At 36.6% G+C, this 15279-nt stretch overlaps 1 protein-coding gene and 1 long non-coding RNA gene across 9 annotated transcripts in view; one reads left to right on the plus strand and one right to left on the minus strand.

Moving 5' to 3' along the window:
- LOC113410005 (uncharacterized) overlaps positions 1–9817 on the plus strand; it is a 70135-nt gene extending 60318 nt beyond the window's left edge. For both annotated transcript variants that reach the window (XR_015746816.1, XR_015746815.1), the window contains 4 exons: positions 2409–2572; positions 2776–2992; positions 5469–6342; positions 7731–9817. This is a non-coding gene — a long non-coding RNA (uncharacterized LOC113410005). The remainder of the gene's footprint in view (positions 1–2408; positions 2573–2775; positions 2993–5468; positions 6343–7730) is intronic.
- Positions 1–15279, minus strand: part of CEP128 (centrosomal protein 128) — a 202878-nt gene that overhangs the window by 127573 nt on the left and 60026 nt on the right. For all 7 annotated transcript variants that reach the window (XM_087952040.1, XM_026664338.2, XM_087952034.1 and 4 more), the window contains exons 14-15: positions 12944–13594; positions 9987–10151 (exon numbers count right to left, since the gene is read on the minus strand). In XM_087952040.1, the coding sequence (XP_087808166.1) occupies positions 9987–10151; positions 12944–13594 (816 nt within the window). The remainder of the gene's footprint in view (positions 1–9986; positions 10152–12943; positions 13595–15279) is intronic.

Consider the following 15279-nt stretch of genomic DNA (forward strand, 5'->3'; position numbering starts at 1 on the left):
AGGTGTCTGTGTGAACATCTTGAGCAGCTAACTAGGCAGTCTCTTCTATCTTTGTATTTTCTGTCTCTTCTAGCTTCTCAATTCTGACTTGGTATGTATTTTTTTTTAGGCTTGGTTTTGTTTAGCTCTCTGTCTCTATCTTCATTTTCCTGCTCTGAGACATTGCCACGTCTTCTTGCTATTTGCTTAGCGTGCTGTTTTTAAGATACTCGCCAATTCATACTTTGTCTTATCATTTCTCTTTTCTGTTCATTCGGTTGTTCTTGTAGAGCAGTTTGGTCTTTCCAGTACTCAGTAAGCATTTATGATGTACTAACTTCAGTGCAACTTCTTCACTGACCTTCAGATATTCTTTCAATGCCCTTTCTTCTTCAACTGTCCAGTGTGCTTGCAACATTCCACACCCACCTACCCTGTTTCTCCAACAATATGGCCTTCCCCAATAGGAAGTCCCAGCATGTTTTATAGGCATGAAATGAAATTAAGCCCCTCCCCCCAAATTAAGGCCTATATTAAAACATGCGAAATGGGGGGGAAATGGCGGGTGGGCTTGCTGTTAGGAAGTGCTTTTGTTGCACACTCGGATATGGTGCTGCCTGCATTGACCCTGATACAAAGTGCCCCACCAACGCCGAGGTCAACATCCAAGCCGTCGCCGCCCGCCTGCCCAAAGATGCAAGGGGGGGGGAATTAAGTCACCCCCGAAAAGACAGCCTAGCCATTTTTTCGGGGCTCAAAAAAAAAATAAGACCCAGCCTTATTATATGAGAAACACGGTATTTTCCTTGTGTCAACCAACATTGCTGTGCTGATGAAGATCCTGCTTCAATGTCATTATTTTTTTTGGTTTTTATATCCTGAGCTTTTCATTCTCTTTGGGTCAAGTTCAGTATTCTAGTTGTGTATCTAATGACTGGAACTGCCCAGGTGTTCATTATCTTGATGGTATTTCATTCACTGAGTTAGCATTTTAAGATCTTCACTCTGAAACATACTCACTTCTAACCTTCTTAATTTTAGTATGCTTGATATGTCAGCTTATGAATGCCCAGGAATTTGTAGTTATTTTCTTCATCCAACCCTTGATGTAATTTCCATAGGGCATCTTAATTCCTTCAATTTTCACTATTTTTCCCATATTAGAGGTGAGGATGGCACATTTGTCGAGTCCAAACTCCATTGCAATATTTTGACTATACGGACAGTGTTGAGTAGTGATTCTATTTCAGATGATATTTTCCATACAACTTCAGATCATCCATACAAAGGAGATGGGATACCACAATTGACAGATGTTTTTGATGTTTGAGAGCTATGTCCAGACTTGTTCAGTATTGTTGACAGAGGTATCAGTGCAATGAGAAACTGTAGTAGTGAGTCTTCTCTGCTGTTTGAGCAGTTTCCTTTTTGCTAGGTGAAAAGACCTTGTTTTCAACTAAATGATGTAGGACTGCATTAGCTACCATATCAATTACAAATTTGAAAGTTATTAGTGGGCAGGTAATTGGCCTTTAGTTTTCTGGTACTGCCTCTTTTGTAGGATGTTTCATTATCTGTTAGGTTTTGTTATTATGGAACGTTTGTAAAAATTATCATGTGCCAGTAATGAAAAATTGATGAGAACAGAGAATTGAAAAAGCAAGTTAAAATATTGTGCATTTTTCAAATACAAATTGATAAAAGTCTTGGCTCATAACAGACCATATTTAACTGGATAATTGATGTGATAATTCTAGGAGAAAATATATAATACAAGAAATTGGGGCGGGGTGGGGAGTCACAAAGTATGAAGATCTGAAAAACTAAAAAATGAATCATTATGGCATAAACCAGCAGTAGTGATCCCAGGGATTATGGGCAAATTGGGTGCATATTGACAAAATTTCCATCTATCAATTGCAAAAGGCCAAACTGCTTGGATCCATACTTAAACCACATTGATACATTACAACATCCTAGGATCTTAGGAAGAAATTGGTGTACTATATATGAAGACCCATTAAGGAACTGACAGCTGTGATTTTACATTTTTTCTACAATAATAATAAGCCAACCTCTTTCAAACAGCTATTAAGAGTGTGTATGTGTATGTGTGTAGGCTAAACTTTATGGAGGTGGGACATTATGAAAAATGTTGTTACATGTTTCATGCAAAATATAATATAGTATTTTCAGTTCTGGACTGCGCCTGGAAGATCATGATTCAGTTCCCCACTTGACCTGGAACTGTCTAATTTTGGATTAATCATTTTATCTATGCCAAAACTCTCTCACAGGATTATTATTGTGAGGACAGACACTGTTTAAACTCCTCTGAGATTTTAATATGAATTCAAAAACCTAAAATCAGATTAGTAGAGCAAAAGAAATATCCTGATCTACTTACTGCAATCTATCTGTCTGTTCAGTTATAGGTGGCATATCCAAGATTTCAAAGAGTTTCAGGCAGTGCCAGACAGCACTAATTCTTGTTACTCTCATCATGGAAATTAAGCAGCAATAGTAGCTGCTCATCTGATAGCAATTAGAAAGTTCCTGACAGCTATTTTTATTTGGAATATGACAAACAAAGGTAAGAAAATTAAATACACTTTGTCTCTTTTTTTAAGTATACAGTGGAATTCTAGCTCATTTCCCCCTTTAAAGCAAGAAGAAACAGAGTAAGAAGCATAAACTATAATTTCAATATAATTCCAGCTAATTCCACAAAAGCTGAGAATCTCTTGGTAGAGCAACACTAAAATCCTGTATTTCTGATTTGGTTTTATGGATCAGGTCTCCAGGGATTATGAAATAAAAGGGAGAAGCAGGAAGGAGAAAAGAGCAGTATAGAAGAAACAATAGCAAGATAATGGTTGATGGTTTCTTTGTAATTTGGACACACTGTCACTTCTTATTTATGTATCAACTGGCTCTGCACTATGAAGTCTGTGCTGGAATAGACTAAAGAAGGATTCTTTCTCTCCTGTTTATCACATAGAAATTATCAAAGGTCAGATAAAATAACGCTTTCTTTTATAGTCTAACTCCAAATGTGTGTATGTATATGTGAATGTGTGTATGTGAAGGTACTTATTATTGTTTCAAACATTTTGGAAAACCAAAGTGTAACCTTACTGAGATATAATACATTATAACACGCACAGGCGTATCATCTTAAGAGGGAAATTTCAGGAAAAAAAATTAAATTTCTAAATAAAAACTTTGAAGCAAAATAAGGGTAGCTCAGAACTTTTTTTTTTATTAATATTATTACCACTATTAACTACTTAATCTTTTGCACAATGCAGTCAGATTGTACATTTAACTTCATTGCTTTCCACATGACTTTTAGCAATTCCTGAACTAAAATGCCTCCAAGTTTCAATAGTAGAAAGCTGTTATTTTATAAGTGCTAGAAACATTATTAGCACAGGTTGTTGAAAACCACTTTACAAGTCTGCAGAAAGTCTACAATACTAATTACAGAAACTCCTTATAACTCCAGCATTGCAGTCACAATTTCCACATGTTTGGGTGTAAATTATTTTCAAAACTGACTTTTCAAATAAATTGATTCCCCATGGTTAAGAAATTCAGTGGGGGAAATGATGCTATTGAAAATCTTTCTATATCATGTGGAATCATTATGAGTTGATCAGCCTTCACGAATTTGGCAAATCGAACAGCCAGTAGAACATGCTTATGCATCTAAGTAAGCCAGGTTTGCAATAAAGCATTTACTTAGCTACCTATGGCAGGTAGACACAATGCCATTGCAGATCTAAAAGCCACTAGACTCCACTGTGCTTTTTCCACCTGGGAAACACTGACAAGTCATGACTGTTATCAAGGTATCTACATTTTTCCATAGTTTATATGAATTATTTCTTGTGTAGTATAGTTTAAGATGGATTTCCTTCTCTGAAGAGAAACATCCCAGGAAATAAGTAGAAACATATAGGATGGAGCACTGCTGGAGCAGTATTGTACCTATAAGGAACTCTAAATCATCCTTAACCCCGATTGGTTTGGATTCAATCAAGTTATTTTTTGAATAGTTTAGTAAATGTTTCAGATTTAGGGATTTTCTTCTCAAACTGAAGGATTTTCTTCCATCATAACCAAAAACTTGGTTATTAAAGAGTTAATATTTATAAATTAAATATGAGAGGCATGAAGGCATACAGAGGTGAATAGAACCAAAGTTGAATTCCAGAAAGGCATGAAAACAAGGTGAAAAAGATGAAATTAAGACAGTCTGCTGCAGGCCATAGCCTTGAAGATTTCTAGAAGATACTAATTTTAAATGAAATAGGTGACCAGAAAACACAGAGGTAGAAAGAGAGAGTCATTTAGTTGACATGGCTGGTATTGAAATTTAATTGATTAATAAATTCCCACCAGGCTCTCTTACTTTAAGCTACTATTATATTTACAGAATTTAGTGCACTAGTGGTTCAGAGTTAAGCTGGCATTTCAGTACAAAAGAAAGTTGAGCCAGAATGGACACAGTTGACATCATGGAATAAACAAGTTAGCAAAGAGCCAACGTAATCTACACAGTCTTTAGTCAGCAAAAGTAACAGCTATTCTAGGGAAGACAGGATGGAAATAATTGTTATTGCCATTTACTGTAGTTTGCACTTCTAGCTTTCAAAATTGGCAAAATAAATATACAGTCACTGGAGCTCTCTGTAAATTCTTCCATCCAGCAAATAAGCAGAACCCACAGAACAGCTCATATCCAATATCTGAAGATTTATTCCAAAGCAAAATTGTTTAATTTTACACTTCAGTGCTACAGTTCTTTCTCAGTTTTTGCCTAACATAAACATCTCACTCACAACAGTTTAGTTTAAAGCATCAATATCTGTTGGGCAGAAGAGATTGAAGAATTATATACAGAGCATTCCTATATTTGAATTTTGTCCATTAGGAAGACAGGATTTCTGCAATCACTTAATACAAGAGGAGAATAATGAGGATAAACTGGAGGGAATGATCTACATTTAGCCAAAATCCTTAGTTTTCCAGGGCTAATACTAGCTCAAGTGTTGGTAAGAACCTGACTCAGAGATTTCAAAGGCATGAAAACAAAAACATCTTTCCTGAGTTTCAGAATATTTCAGAGCAGAATATCTGCTGAAATTTAAACTTCGACAGCAACTTGCTGCTATTTTAAACTCTCAAAATGTACTGCTTGATACATCACTTAGAGATGTTGCACTAGGGAAGTTAACTGGTATTGTGGCACTGAGAAAAATCACCTTCTGCTAGAAAATTCTGCAACTTGTTGCTCCCACTAATAAAGCTGTACAGGGAGAGGTTCAAAGGAGTGCAATTGTCATCTATGGAAGTAGCGATAGTATTACTGCAAATAAGCTAAGACCATCCCTCTCAATGCCTTTGTTAAAGTGTCATTATTGTTGGGATCAAGCTGCTTTGGCATTTTTAAGAATGAAAAATCTTTTTCATCTTTTTTACAGATCACATCAAATCAATAAAGCTGTGGGAAATGAGCAAAAGTTGGCAGCCCTATTGAGAGAAGGAGAGACTTAGTTTTTCTAAAGCATAACACTTTGGTTAAGCTTTGATACATGTTCTAAATTCAGCTCTACAATCTTTATACTAGCATAACACTATGCCTACAAATGACTAAAATCAATAGCATAAGCTAACATCTCCTAACAGTTTTCAAAAAAAAGCATACACCTTCTTGTCCCTACAATCAAACTACTGTACCTAAAAAAATGCCAGGTAACTCAATAGCTTATCACAGCACATCATCAGGTGCATCAAGTTCCAACACAAAGCCTCTCATATGAGCATGTTAAAGCCCAAGCAGAGATAAAAAGTAGAATAATTTCAGAATGGATCAGTTCCAAGGACAATAACAAACCCAGTATCTCCTGCTGGATCATTCTCAAGCTCCAGTTAGTCTACAACCTGTTTCTCACAATAGTCAGTTGTTTCCAGCAAGCTAAAACAGGAACTGTGTTCTTCTACTGCATCTCTCAGTATTGATATCTAAGGCCATACTTCCTTGAAGTTTTGATATTTCATATGTCTTGATATTTCATTTGTTATGACCAGCTAATTACCATATGTGATTATCTAATGGCATCCCTCAGCTAATAGAAATTGTGATCCATTGGTGACTTACATCCATAATAATGGGAGAGGATTTTATTTTAAATGTATCTCTTCTTTGTAGGAATTGTGTGCTAATTTTCCATATCTTTCTAAAGTGTATCTAGCCTTATAAGTCACAGGATCACAGTCCATCTGCTGAAGAATTATTGCATCTCCAAGTACTATTTAAAAAAAAAAAAAACTACCATCACCAATAGTGTTATAAAGGTAAATATAGAAAAGAATAGCTTTATATAACTTTTTTCTTTATTTCTTTATTATATTTTTACTTTCTTTTCTTTTTCTTTGCAATTTTTACCCTTTTTATTCTCTTTAATTTGTATTAGATATTACTATTATAAATAAACACACACACACACACACACACATATACACACACTTAGACAACCATATGAAAGCCCACACTTTCGGGGAAACATTTTTTCCATCCATTCCAAATATATTTTCAGTTACTTGAGTATAAGCAAAAGTTGTCAAGACCACCTTGTTCATAAATTTTAAATTTTATTAGCTTGTGCTATTGCTGGGATCAGAACCCCTCCCGAAATGTTGCACATTGTGGGATTTCAAAAAAGTACATACATACGACATGTGAGATATTTCGTAAAAGAAAATGGAATTTTGATGATGGCATATCAACCTGTGGCTTTTTTTAGCAATTTTCAGATGATGGATTATAAATAAATTGAAGTTATATGTAATAGGCAATTGTTGATAATCTCACCATATTTGACAACAAATGCAGAAAAAGACAATAAATAAAGGAGAATATATACAGTTCATGGTTGAACTGTGAAGTTCTTGATGTCTTTTGAGTTTGGTTGTTTGCTAGCAGATGTTTCATTACCCAACAAAGCAACATCCTAGTTGGTTAATGATACCTAGTTAAGCCATAAACTTTATTTAATAAATAAATGTATATAGCTTCCCAATTCACACAAGATAACTTGCAAACAACCAAGCTCAGAGAATACTATGGACATGTAGATCATTTCTACTATTGAAATTCCCCACATACATTGGGATCATCACATGGCCACTTTGAGTTCATTTTGTAACACTGAAATCTGCCCATATTGAAGATAACTGTCCTCTGGGATTGCAGTAGGAAAAAAATCGCTGCGAATTATTTAATGTTCCTCATATAATACTATGCAATGATTTTATTTGTACATTGCCTTTATTTTACAAAAGAAGGCCATGATGGGATGCGGAGTAGGAGGATAAACTCCAAAGATGTTCATTTACATAGTTTTAGATTAGGTCAAAGGTTCATTTTCTCACCACCTCCTAGGGATACAAAGAAAACATATTTAATAAATAAATCACAAAAAAGCTCCCAAGGAAATGAAAACCAGAATGCAGTCCTCTGATCAAGTTCTCAAAAATGAATCCTTGTTTGACATTTTCTCATTTGATCTTTTTTTTTCCTTTTGACATTATAAAGAGTTAGCTTTGAGCAGCTGCTCTGCTCTGATCCAAAGAACACAATAGTAAGAATCCAATCGTGGGTCTATTTTACCCAGGGAAATATTTTGATTTGGTACAAGTAGACTCTGTGCTCTCTTATTCTCTCTTTAATTATATCCATGCAGGAAGAAGAGTCGTTAGAAAACCTGTCATCAGAAAGTGCAAATCCAAACACAGCTTGGCCTGGACAGTCTTTGGAATTTGCTGGAATGTACTAGTACTTTTATTTATGAGCCAAATGTTTAAGCAACGTTGTAGTTGTGTAACCAACTGGAAAACATGGAAAACCATTTGTAATTTCCTATGGGATGCTATCTCCGAGTTCTTCAAATTACAGGATGAACCTACATTTTTATTTTTAAAAAGGGCAGAATGTTTTTGTTTCAAAGGTTTCACTGGAACATCACATTATAAGTTTGTCACGTCTTGGTAATAATCTTGAAACCTGTTAAATCCCTTTGCCTATTTCTATCACTTTCCACAGAATACTTAGTAAGAATAAAGAATGTTTAACAAAGATGTTCAGTGTTGTAAGTTGAGCCCTCTCAGAAAACACCAAAAACATACTAAAAGAAAACAACTCAAAAGGTTAAAAAAAAAACCTGAAGACTATGCCAATGAACAACAGAGAAAAAGAATATGCCAATGAACAACAGAGAAACTATCCAAACTTGCAGTTTGCAAAGGAAGCTCCAATGGGAAACAAAATCCTGGAAAGGAAAATGTTGCTATGCAGTGGAGTTAGACAAAGGCAAACCAGATAAACTTTTTTTTTCATTATTTGTTTAGTAGACAGTAAAGTTAAGGGCATTAGAGTACATCAGTATTTTTCATAAAGTAATTAGGCCATTTTTGTATCTAACTATGGACACATGACAACAGAACTTTTCTTGTCAGTTTGAAACATTTTGCTATTTATCCAAGTAGCTTCTTCAATCTGAAGAAAATGTTGACACATTTGTCAACATACATACATACTCTCACACTCTAATGTAAAACACTGCCTTTCCTTAATATAAAAATTGGTATTATATAGCCTTTCTCTTCCTTACCTACCCAGGCCCACCTAAATTATTACCAGTACAATTATCATTCAAATACATTAACAATGCACACTGGTAGGAAACACTTTCTTAGTTTTACTACCTGTTTTCAAAAGAGCTAGCAATACCTCTTACCTTAATGCAAAGCTATTCCTTTAAAAAAAAAAAAACACTTTTTCATTTTAAACTGGGACTGGAGTCACTATCAACAGGAAGGGAAAATATCGCACATTGAAACATTGGCATATGTTAAATCCTTTGCAGCTATGACAACTCAAATGTACTGATCTAAAGCAGATCATTTATTTTCTGAACTAAATTACTAATCAATACTTGATGGCATTTATTTCTTTTCCTATAGGCCTGATGGAATCAGTTCTGAATTTTTTGAATTCATAAATTACATGTTTATACTATTCTATCTCTTGCAACTCAAGGCAGTTTACAATTCTATCCTTTGATCTCCTATGACAGTATGCTGTGTAGTGATAACAAAATGTAATTTATTAATATCTATTAGGAATAAATAATCTGATCTGAAAAACACCCTGCTAGCTTATTCGATAGAGCATGGCACTCAATCACAAGGTTGTGGATTCAAATCCCATGTTGGGTGGCTGTAGTTTTTTAGCCAGCTTGGTGCAGTGGTTAAGGTCCAGGTAGAACCCAGGCAATCATGAATTCTAGTCTTCCCTCTGTATCAACCCAACTTATCCCACAGGAATATTGTTGTGGGGAAAATAGGGGGGTAGGAGCATTGTATTTGCTACCTTAAATTATAAAAAATAGGGTTGGCATATAAATATAATAATAAACAATAGCATTTCAGATACATTTTGAACATTAAAATGCTGCTAGCAGTTAAGGGAATATCTATTTATAAACTCAAATCACTCCTAATAATATTTTACTTTTAGAAAATATTTTTTTTTCTTATCAGTGTATACTTGCTTTGGCAGAACACAAGTTTGGAATTTAGTGTGCAGCATATCTGAAACTTTTTGGGCAGACTTCCATAAGCAATGTTGTCATGGCTCAACTATAGGACCTCAACTATGGATCAATACTCAGAACTACAATATCAGAGTGTTTCATGTAATAGTCTGTTGTCGCCATCTTTATTATGCAGCAGTATATAACTAGATAAATAAATATCAAGTACAAGAAGACTTTGTGCCATGTTTTCTTTTTGCATTTGGAGAAAGCGGAAGAGTAAAATAAAAAGACTAAAAAGGTAGACATTTACATCATAAAAAAATAAATATTTCTTAAGTCTTAAATGTGTTTTTTCTTTTGAACAGATACTGCTCTATTAAACAGCTCCATTTTTTTTTTTACCTTTTCGTCTAATTCCTGTTTTAGTAAGTTGTATTTTCGCTTAATTTTTGCATTTTCTTCTTCCTTGAGGGTTAGCTCCGCTGTCAGCTTATCACATTCGATTTTCATTTTTTCTACCTGGCGACGATGAGCTTTTACAAAATTTCTTTCTTCTGCAAGTTCTGACTAATGGAAGGAAGCCAGACAAGAAACGAGGGGTTCAGTATTTCATATTAATGGCACAGAAATTTAGAGGAAAATACTGGTTTAAACATTTCTTTTGTAGTCATTAGATGTTTCTTAATACCCAAAAGATTCCCAGTTTTATTAAGGGAGGAAACAAGTTTATCCAGACAAGTAAGAGGGAAACTACAACTGTGGTAAAGAGAAAATATAGCATAAAAAGAAAAGCAAGTCTGAAATCAAACTGTAGCTCATTTTTTTCAAACTAAATCCCCATCTGGTTTATTTATTGTCAATACAATATTTACATAGTGAAAAAATGTATTTTATTTCCATTCATTCCAATTTATCAAACATCAAGTACTAACATCAAGCATCAATCAAGAAATAACTGTTTATTTGAGATGTTATGTAATAATGCACAGCTTATACTATTAGTACTAATCTGACCAGATGCTTTTCCCCAACATTTCCCATAAATGAATCAGACCAGAACAGGCAATGATGGGTCAGGAAAGACAGCTTGGAATCACAACAGACAGCACAATGAAAATTCAATGTGAAAAGGGCAAATTCTGTGCTCTGGATCATTAGGAGAATTCAAATAGAACTATCAATATAACTACCTACATCTTTTAGTGTAGTAAAGCCCATGGAGAGATTATTAGAGTATTGATGACATATCTGAAGCATCTCCTCTATTGCAGAAATTTTATTACTTGAAATAAAGGAATGAAAAGGGACACTTAATAGCAATAGCACTTAGACTTAAATACTGCTTCATAAGCTTTATTGTTTTACAGCCCTCTAGAAACGCTCGCTTTACGGAGTGAGCCTATTGCCCCTGACAATCTGGCTCCCCATTTTACCGACCTTGAAAGGATGGAAGGATGAGTCAACTTTGAGCCTGTCAGGATTGACTCCTGGAGGTGGGCAGAGTCAGCCTGCAATACTGCATTTTAACCACTGTACCACCATAGCTCCATAATAGTGACAATTTATGGTGCAGCTAACATGGAAAGGGTTTTTTTTTCTCCCTTTATCACAAATGTTACAACCTGAAGGTACACTTCTGTACATAACTAAAACTCTTGTTGTCATGATTTTTAACTGGGTAAAACAGTGCATCATGGGGAAATAATTTTTGAGCTAGGGTACCTCAAATGGGCTAACTTACAGAAAGTGTTCAAAATATACAACTCATGGCTCCATAGGATATGAAATTTGGGGAAGTTGTTACTACTTCAATGCTACTACTGCTCTGCTACTGGTGCTACAATCACATGATCTTCATTTTGAACATTTCATGACCATTTCCTAGCCAGTCTTACAATCCCTTGCTCCCTTCCTCACCCAGCAAGCAGCTACTTATCTGCCTAGTAGGAAGGCCAGGGAGAAGGAACAAGATGAAAGGAACACCTATGCACTCTTTGCAACTCAAGCATGGGGTTCCTGCTTTATCCCATCCCTTCAAGTGTCTTCCCTGACCTATGTAGCATCTCCTGCACACCTTCATGAATCCTCCCCCCCACCCAAACCTAACCTGCATGGTACCTCTTGTGTACTGTCAAGCAACCCCAGGAACCCTTCTCAACATATGAACACACACACACACACACACACACACACACTATCCCCAACTGGCAGTGACTCTCAGACAACACATGTATTATTCTTGTCTCGTATCCCCCACATCCTTACTTGACCCTTACAGCATCTTATATAGTCCTATGAACCCTCACTCATCCTTTTTGATTCATACCACCTACACGCATACTCTTCTCAAACCATGTGGAACCTCTTGAACAACACCTATACCATTTCTGATCTACACCTCTGCACATCTTTTTTCCTCCCCCATCCAGCAGTTTTCTACTGGATTCCCCACTGACTTTCTCCCTGGAAGCTTTCCAGAAGCAAAGTAAATGGGGAAGCCAGCAGGAGTTTGAGGGAGGGAGATGATGACAGAATGACAGGGAGAAAGAAAAGGAAGGAAGGGGAGGGAGGAACATTTCTTACACTTCCTGCTAGCTTCCCACAAGGAAACTCATGAGGAAGTCAACAGGAAGTCAGAAGTTGTTCCCGTTCCTACTGCTTTTTTTAACCCACCCATAGTCATTCTGCTTCTCTGTTCAGGTAAGGACAGATGTGAAATGACAGCACAATGGGGCATTGATTGTCTAGTTTGAACTAAATGTAAGGATGTTCAGAACTGAACAGAGAGCTTTTTTTCAAACAGTACATAGTTAAATTAGAATTTGCTACTAGCAACTATAACAATGGTAGCCAATTTGGATATTTTTTAAAAGGTATGGAAAGATTCATGGAGGAATAATATACTGTGGCAACTAACATTGATGGTTTTTTATTATCTTCTTGCCTTAAATGCTGATTACTCAAAAGTGATTACGGAAAGAGGTCCAAATCTATGTTTCCTAATGTATTCAATTGGTTACTGTGTAATACAGAATATTGAATTAGTTGGGCCTGTGGCCTGATCCCACAACTCTTCTCTGTTCCCAATACTGCACCTTCCTTGTGTATAATTTTCAGATTATGATAACCATTCATCCAGTATTGCCTATACAGCTCTTTCTTTAAAGCAAAAAAATAAGTTAGACAATATTAAAAACAAATAATTTTGGTAAAGTCAGAGTAAAATAATAGCCACATAAAATATTACTCAAAGTATCATACTATTTAGGCAACAATTCACCAGAACTTGGCTTGATTAAATCCCATCTATGCCGTACTATGCAATAATAATGACTATATGTTGACCATCCGAGAGATACCTTCAACATTCCAATGTGATTAGCTGCCTCCTCTTTTTCTTGGTTGAATAGCTTCAACATCTCTTGGACACGATTATCATATTTGGTTTTCCTTTGCTGCAGTTCTGACTGAAGTTCTTCCAGCTCCTGCTTGTGGACATCTCTTTCCAGTTTCAATTGCTTATTGATTGTAGTCATCTCCTCCTGAACAGACTCTATTTGTTTCTGAAGTTCCAGCGCTGATTTTGCCATTTCTTTTTTGGATTTCTTCTCTTCTGCTACTTGATTGGCCAAGTCAGCCCGAACAGCGCTCAAGTTTTTTATAACCTCTTGCATCTCTGACAATCTTGCTTGATCCTTTTCATGGATCACATTGATATTTGCAAGTTCTTCCTCTAAATGCTGTTTTTCAGTTCTTATTTGAGTCTGTAGTAGGCTCTCCTTTTGCAGTTTGTTCTCAAGGTTATCCACAGTTTTTTTAACATCTCTGGTGTCTTGTTCAAGAGACATCTGCAAGGATCTAGCTTCACTGAGTTTCATTTCTTTACAGTGCAGCTCCTCTTCTTGTCTGGCCCTTTTCTCAAGAACATCTGTTAGTTCCTTTTGAAGATTTTCCATCTGGTGCATAGTTGAAAGGAGTTGGCTCTTCAATTCATCCTTTTCTTTAAGAACCTACAGTTCAAATGAAATAGAGCAGAGGTGAGTGGTCTAAGAATCTGTTATGGAAAGAAAAGGCACAAAATACCACTGTTCAAAATGAAAGGCAAATGATCAAAAAGAAAGAAAGATCAATGATAAAAAAAGAAAAGAAATGATCAGTGCATCACTGCATAAACATAGAAGCAAACTTCATGGGATTGTTACCTGCTTTTCATTATTCAAATATTCAAGCAACATTTTCATATTTGCATGCATACATATATACAAAGCCAGCATTTCCCAAATTCTGAAATGCCTATGTATGTATTTGATTCAGAATAGACCTTGAAGGTATACAGAAAGCTGATACGAAAACCAACTCCCACCCCCGGTCCATTCTGTTGTGTTATTACAGGGTGTCAAACTCAAGGGCCCCGGGGTACTTAGGTCTGGCTCACGGGGCCACCCTGGAAACAGCGAAAGACCATTCCACTTAGGCCAACCAGGCGCTGATCTACATACAACCTAGTGGCGGCCATTTTCACTGGCAGAGTGCTAGAGGAGGCTGTCGCAAGTGAAAACGGAGCTCAGGGCGGGCACGGACAGTTCTCCTGAGTGATGTTTTTGCTGGTAGAGTGCTAGCAAAACAAACTACTAGCAAAAGTGGCATTTGATCACAGGGCAAGGAGGCATTGAGAAATGTTTCCCTTTTTGCATATGAGCATCCACGAAGGGATAGGAAAGGAGAAAGGGAAAGAGGAAAGACAAAGAAAAAGAAGGAAAGATGGGAAGAGAGCAAGGACAGAAAAGAAAGAAAGAGGGGAAGGAGGAAGAAAGAAAAGGAAATGAAGAGGGAAGAAAAAGAAGAAAAGAGAAGAAGGAAGGAAGGAAGGAAGGAAGGAAGGAAGGAAGGAAGGAAGGAAGGAAGGAAGGAAGGAAGGAAGGAAGGAAGGAAGGAAGGAAGGAAGGAGATTTTAATGAGAGGGAGAAAGGGTCTAAGGGAAGTCCTACCTTAGCACTTAACCATCAGCAGCCCTGCTGCCCTTTTTACATCCCCTTGTCTCCTCCTCCTGACCTGTCTTGGTGGTCTTCTATCCTATTGCTGAGGATGCTTCAGTTACAAAGCTGGGTCTCCTTGCATGGAGATAGAGTGGGCTCTGGACAGCTTGCACTGCCATCTGGGGGTCCTCTGCGTGGCCTGAGAGGGACAGCAAGGCTCCTCTGGAGGACAAGGTTGTGGCCATCTCCCTGGCCTTGCCTTCCTCTGCTGGAGACACTGGATCCCTCCCAGCCTACCACAGGTGCCCCCAACATAAGTGACATCGAGCTGGCTATGCCTACCCTGGCCATGGTCACTCGGTCATGTCCACCACCACCCCGAGGTCAAACACAACCCTAATGCAGCCCTCAATGAATTTGAGTTTGACACCCCTATGTTATTAGAAGGATTAACTAGATTCTTCCCAATATTTATTTTTTTCAAAGTAAATATGTATCTCCTTTATAATCATTTCTTTTGCTGTTAAAAATAACCAAACATGCAGGACACTGAGTTAACCTCAAATCTTGATAACTCTACAGGTGAAAACCTTTCAACTTAATGTCTCCCTAGCAATAATTTGCAGCTGTTCATTCAAGTAATTTCTCTGAGTTTGGATCCTTTCATTGCCTTTCCCCTTTTGTAACTTGTCTCAAGTCTGCCAAGCACAGAAAGTTTT

This window comes from Notechis scutatus, chromosome 1, assembly GCF_049901735.1.
Source record: "Notechis scutatus isolate UNSWTSFEM ecotype Mainland chromosome 1, rNotScu1.2, whole genome shotgun sequence".
Classification (NCBI taxonomy): domain Eukaryota; kingdom Metazoa; phylum Chordata; class Lepidosauria; order Squamata; family Elapidae; genus Notechis; species Notechis scutatus.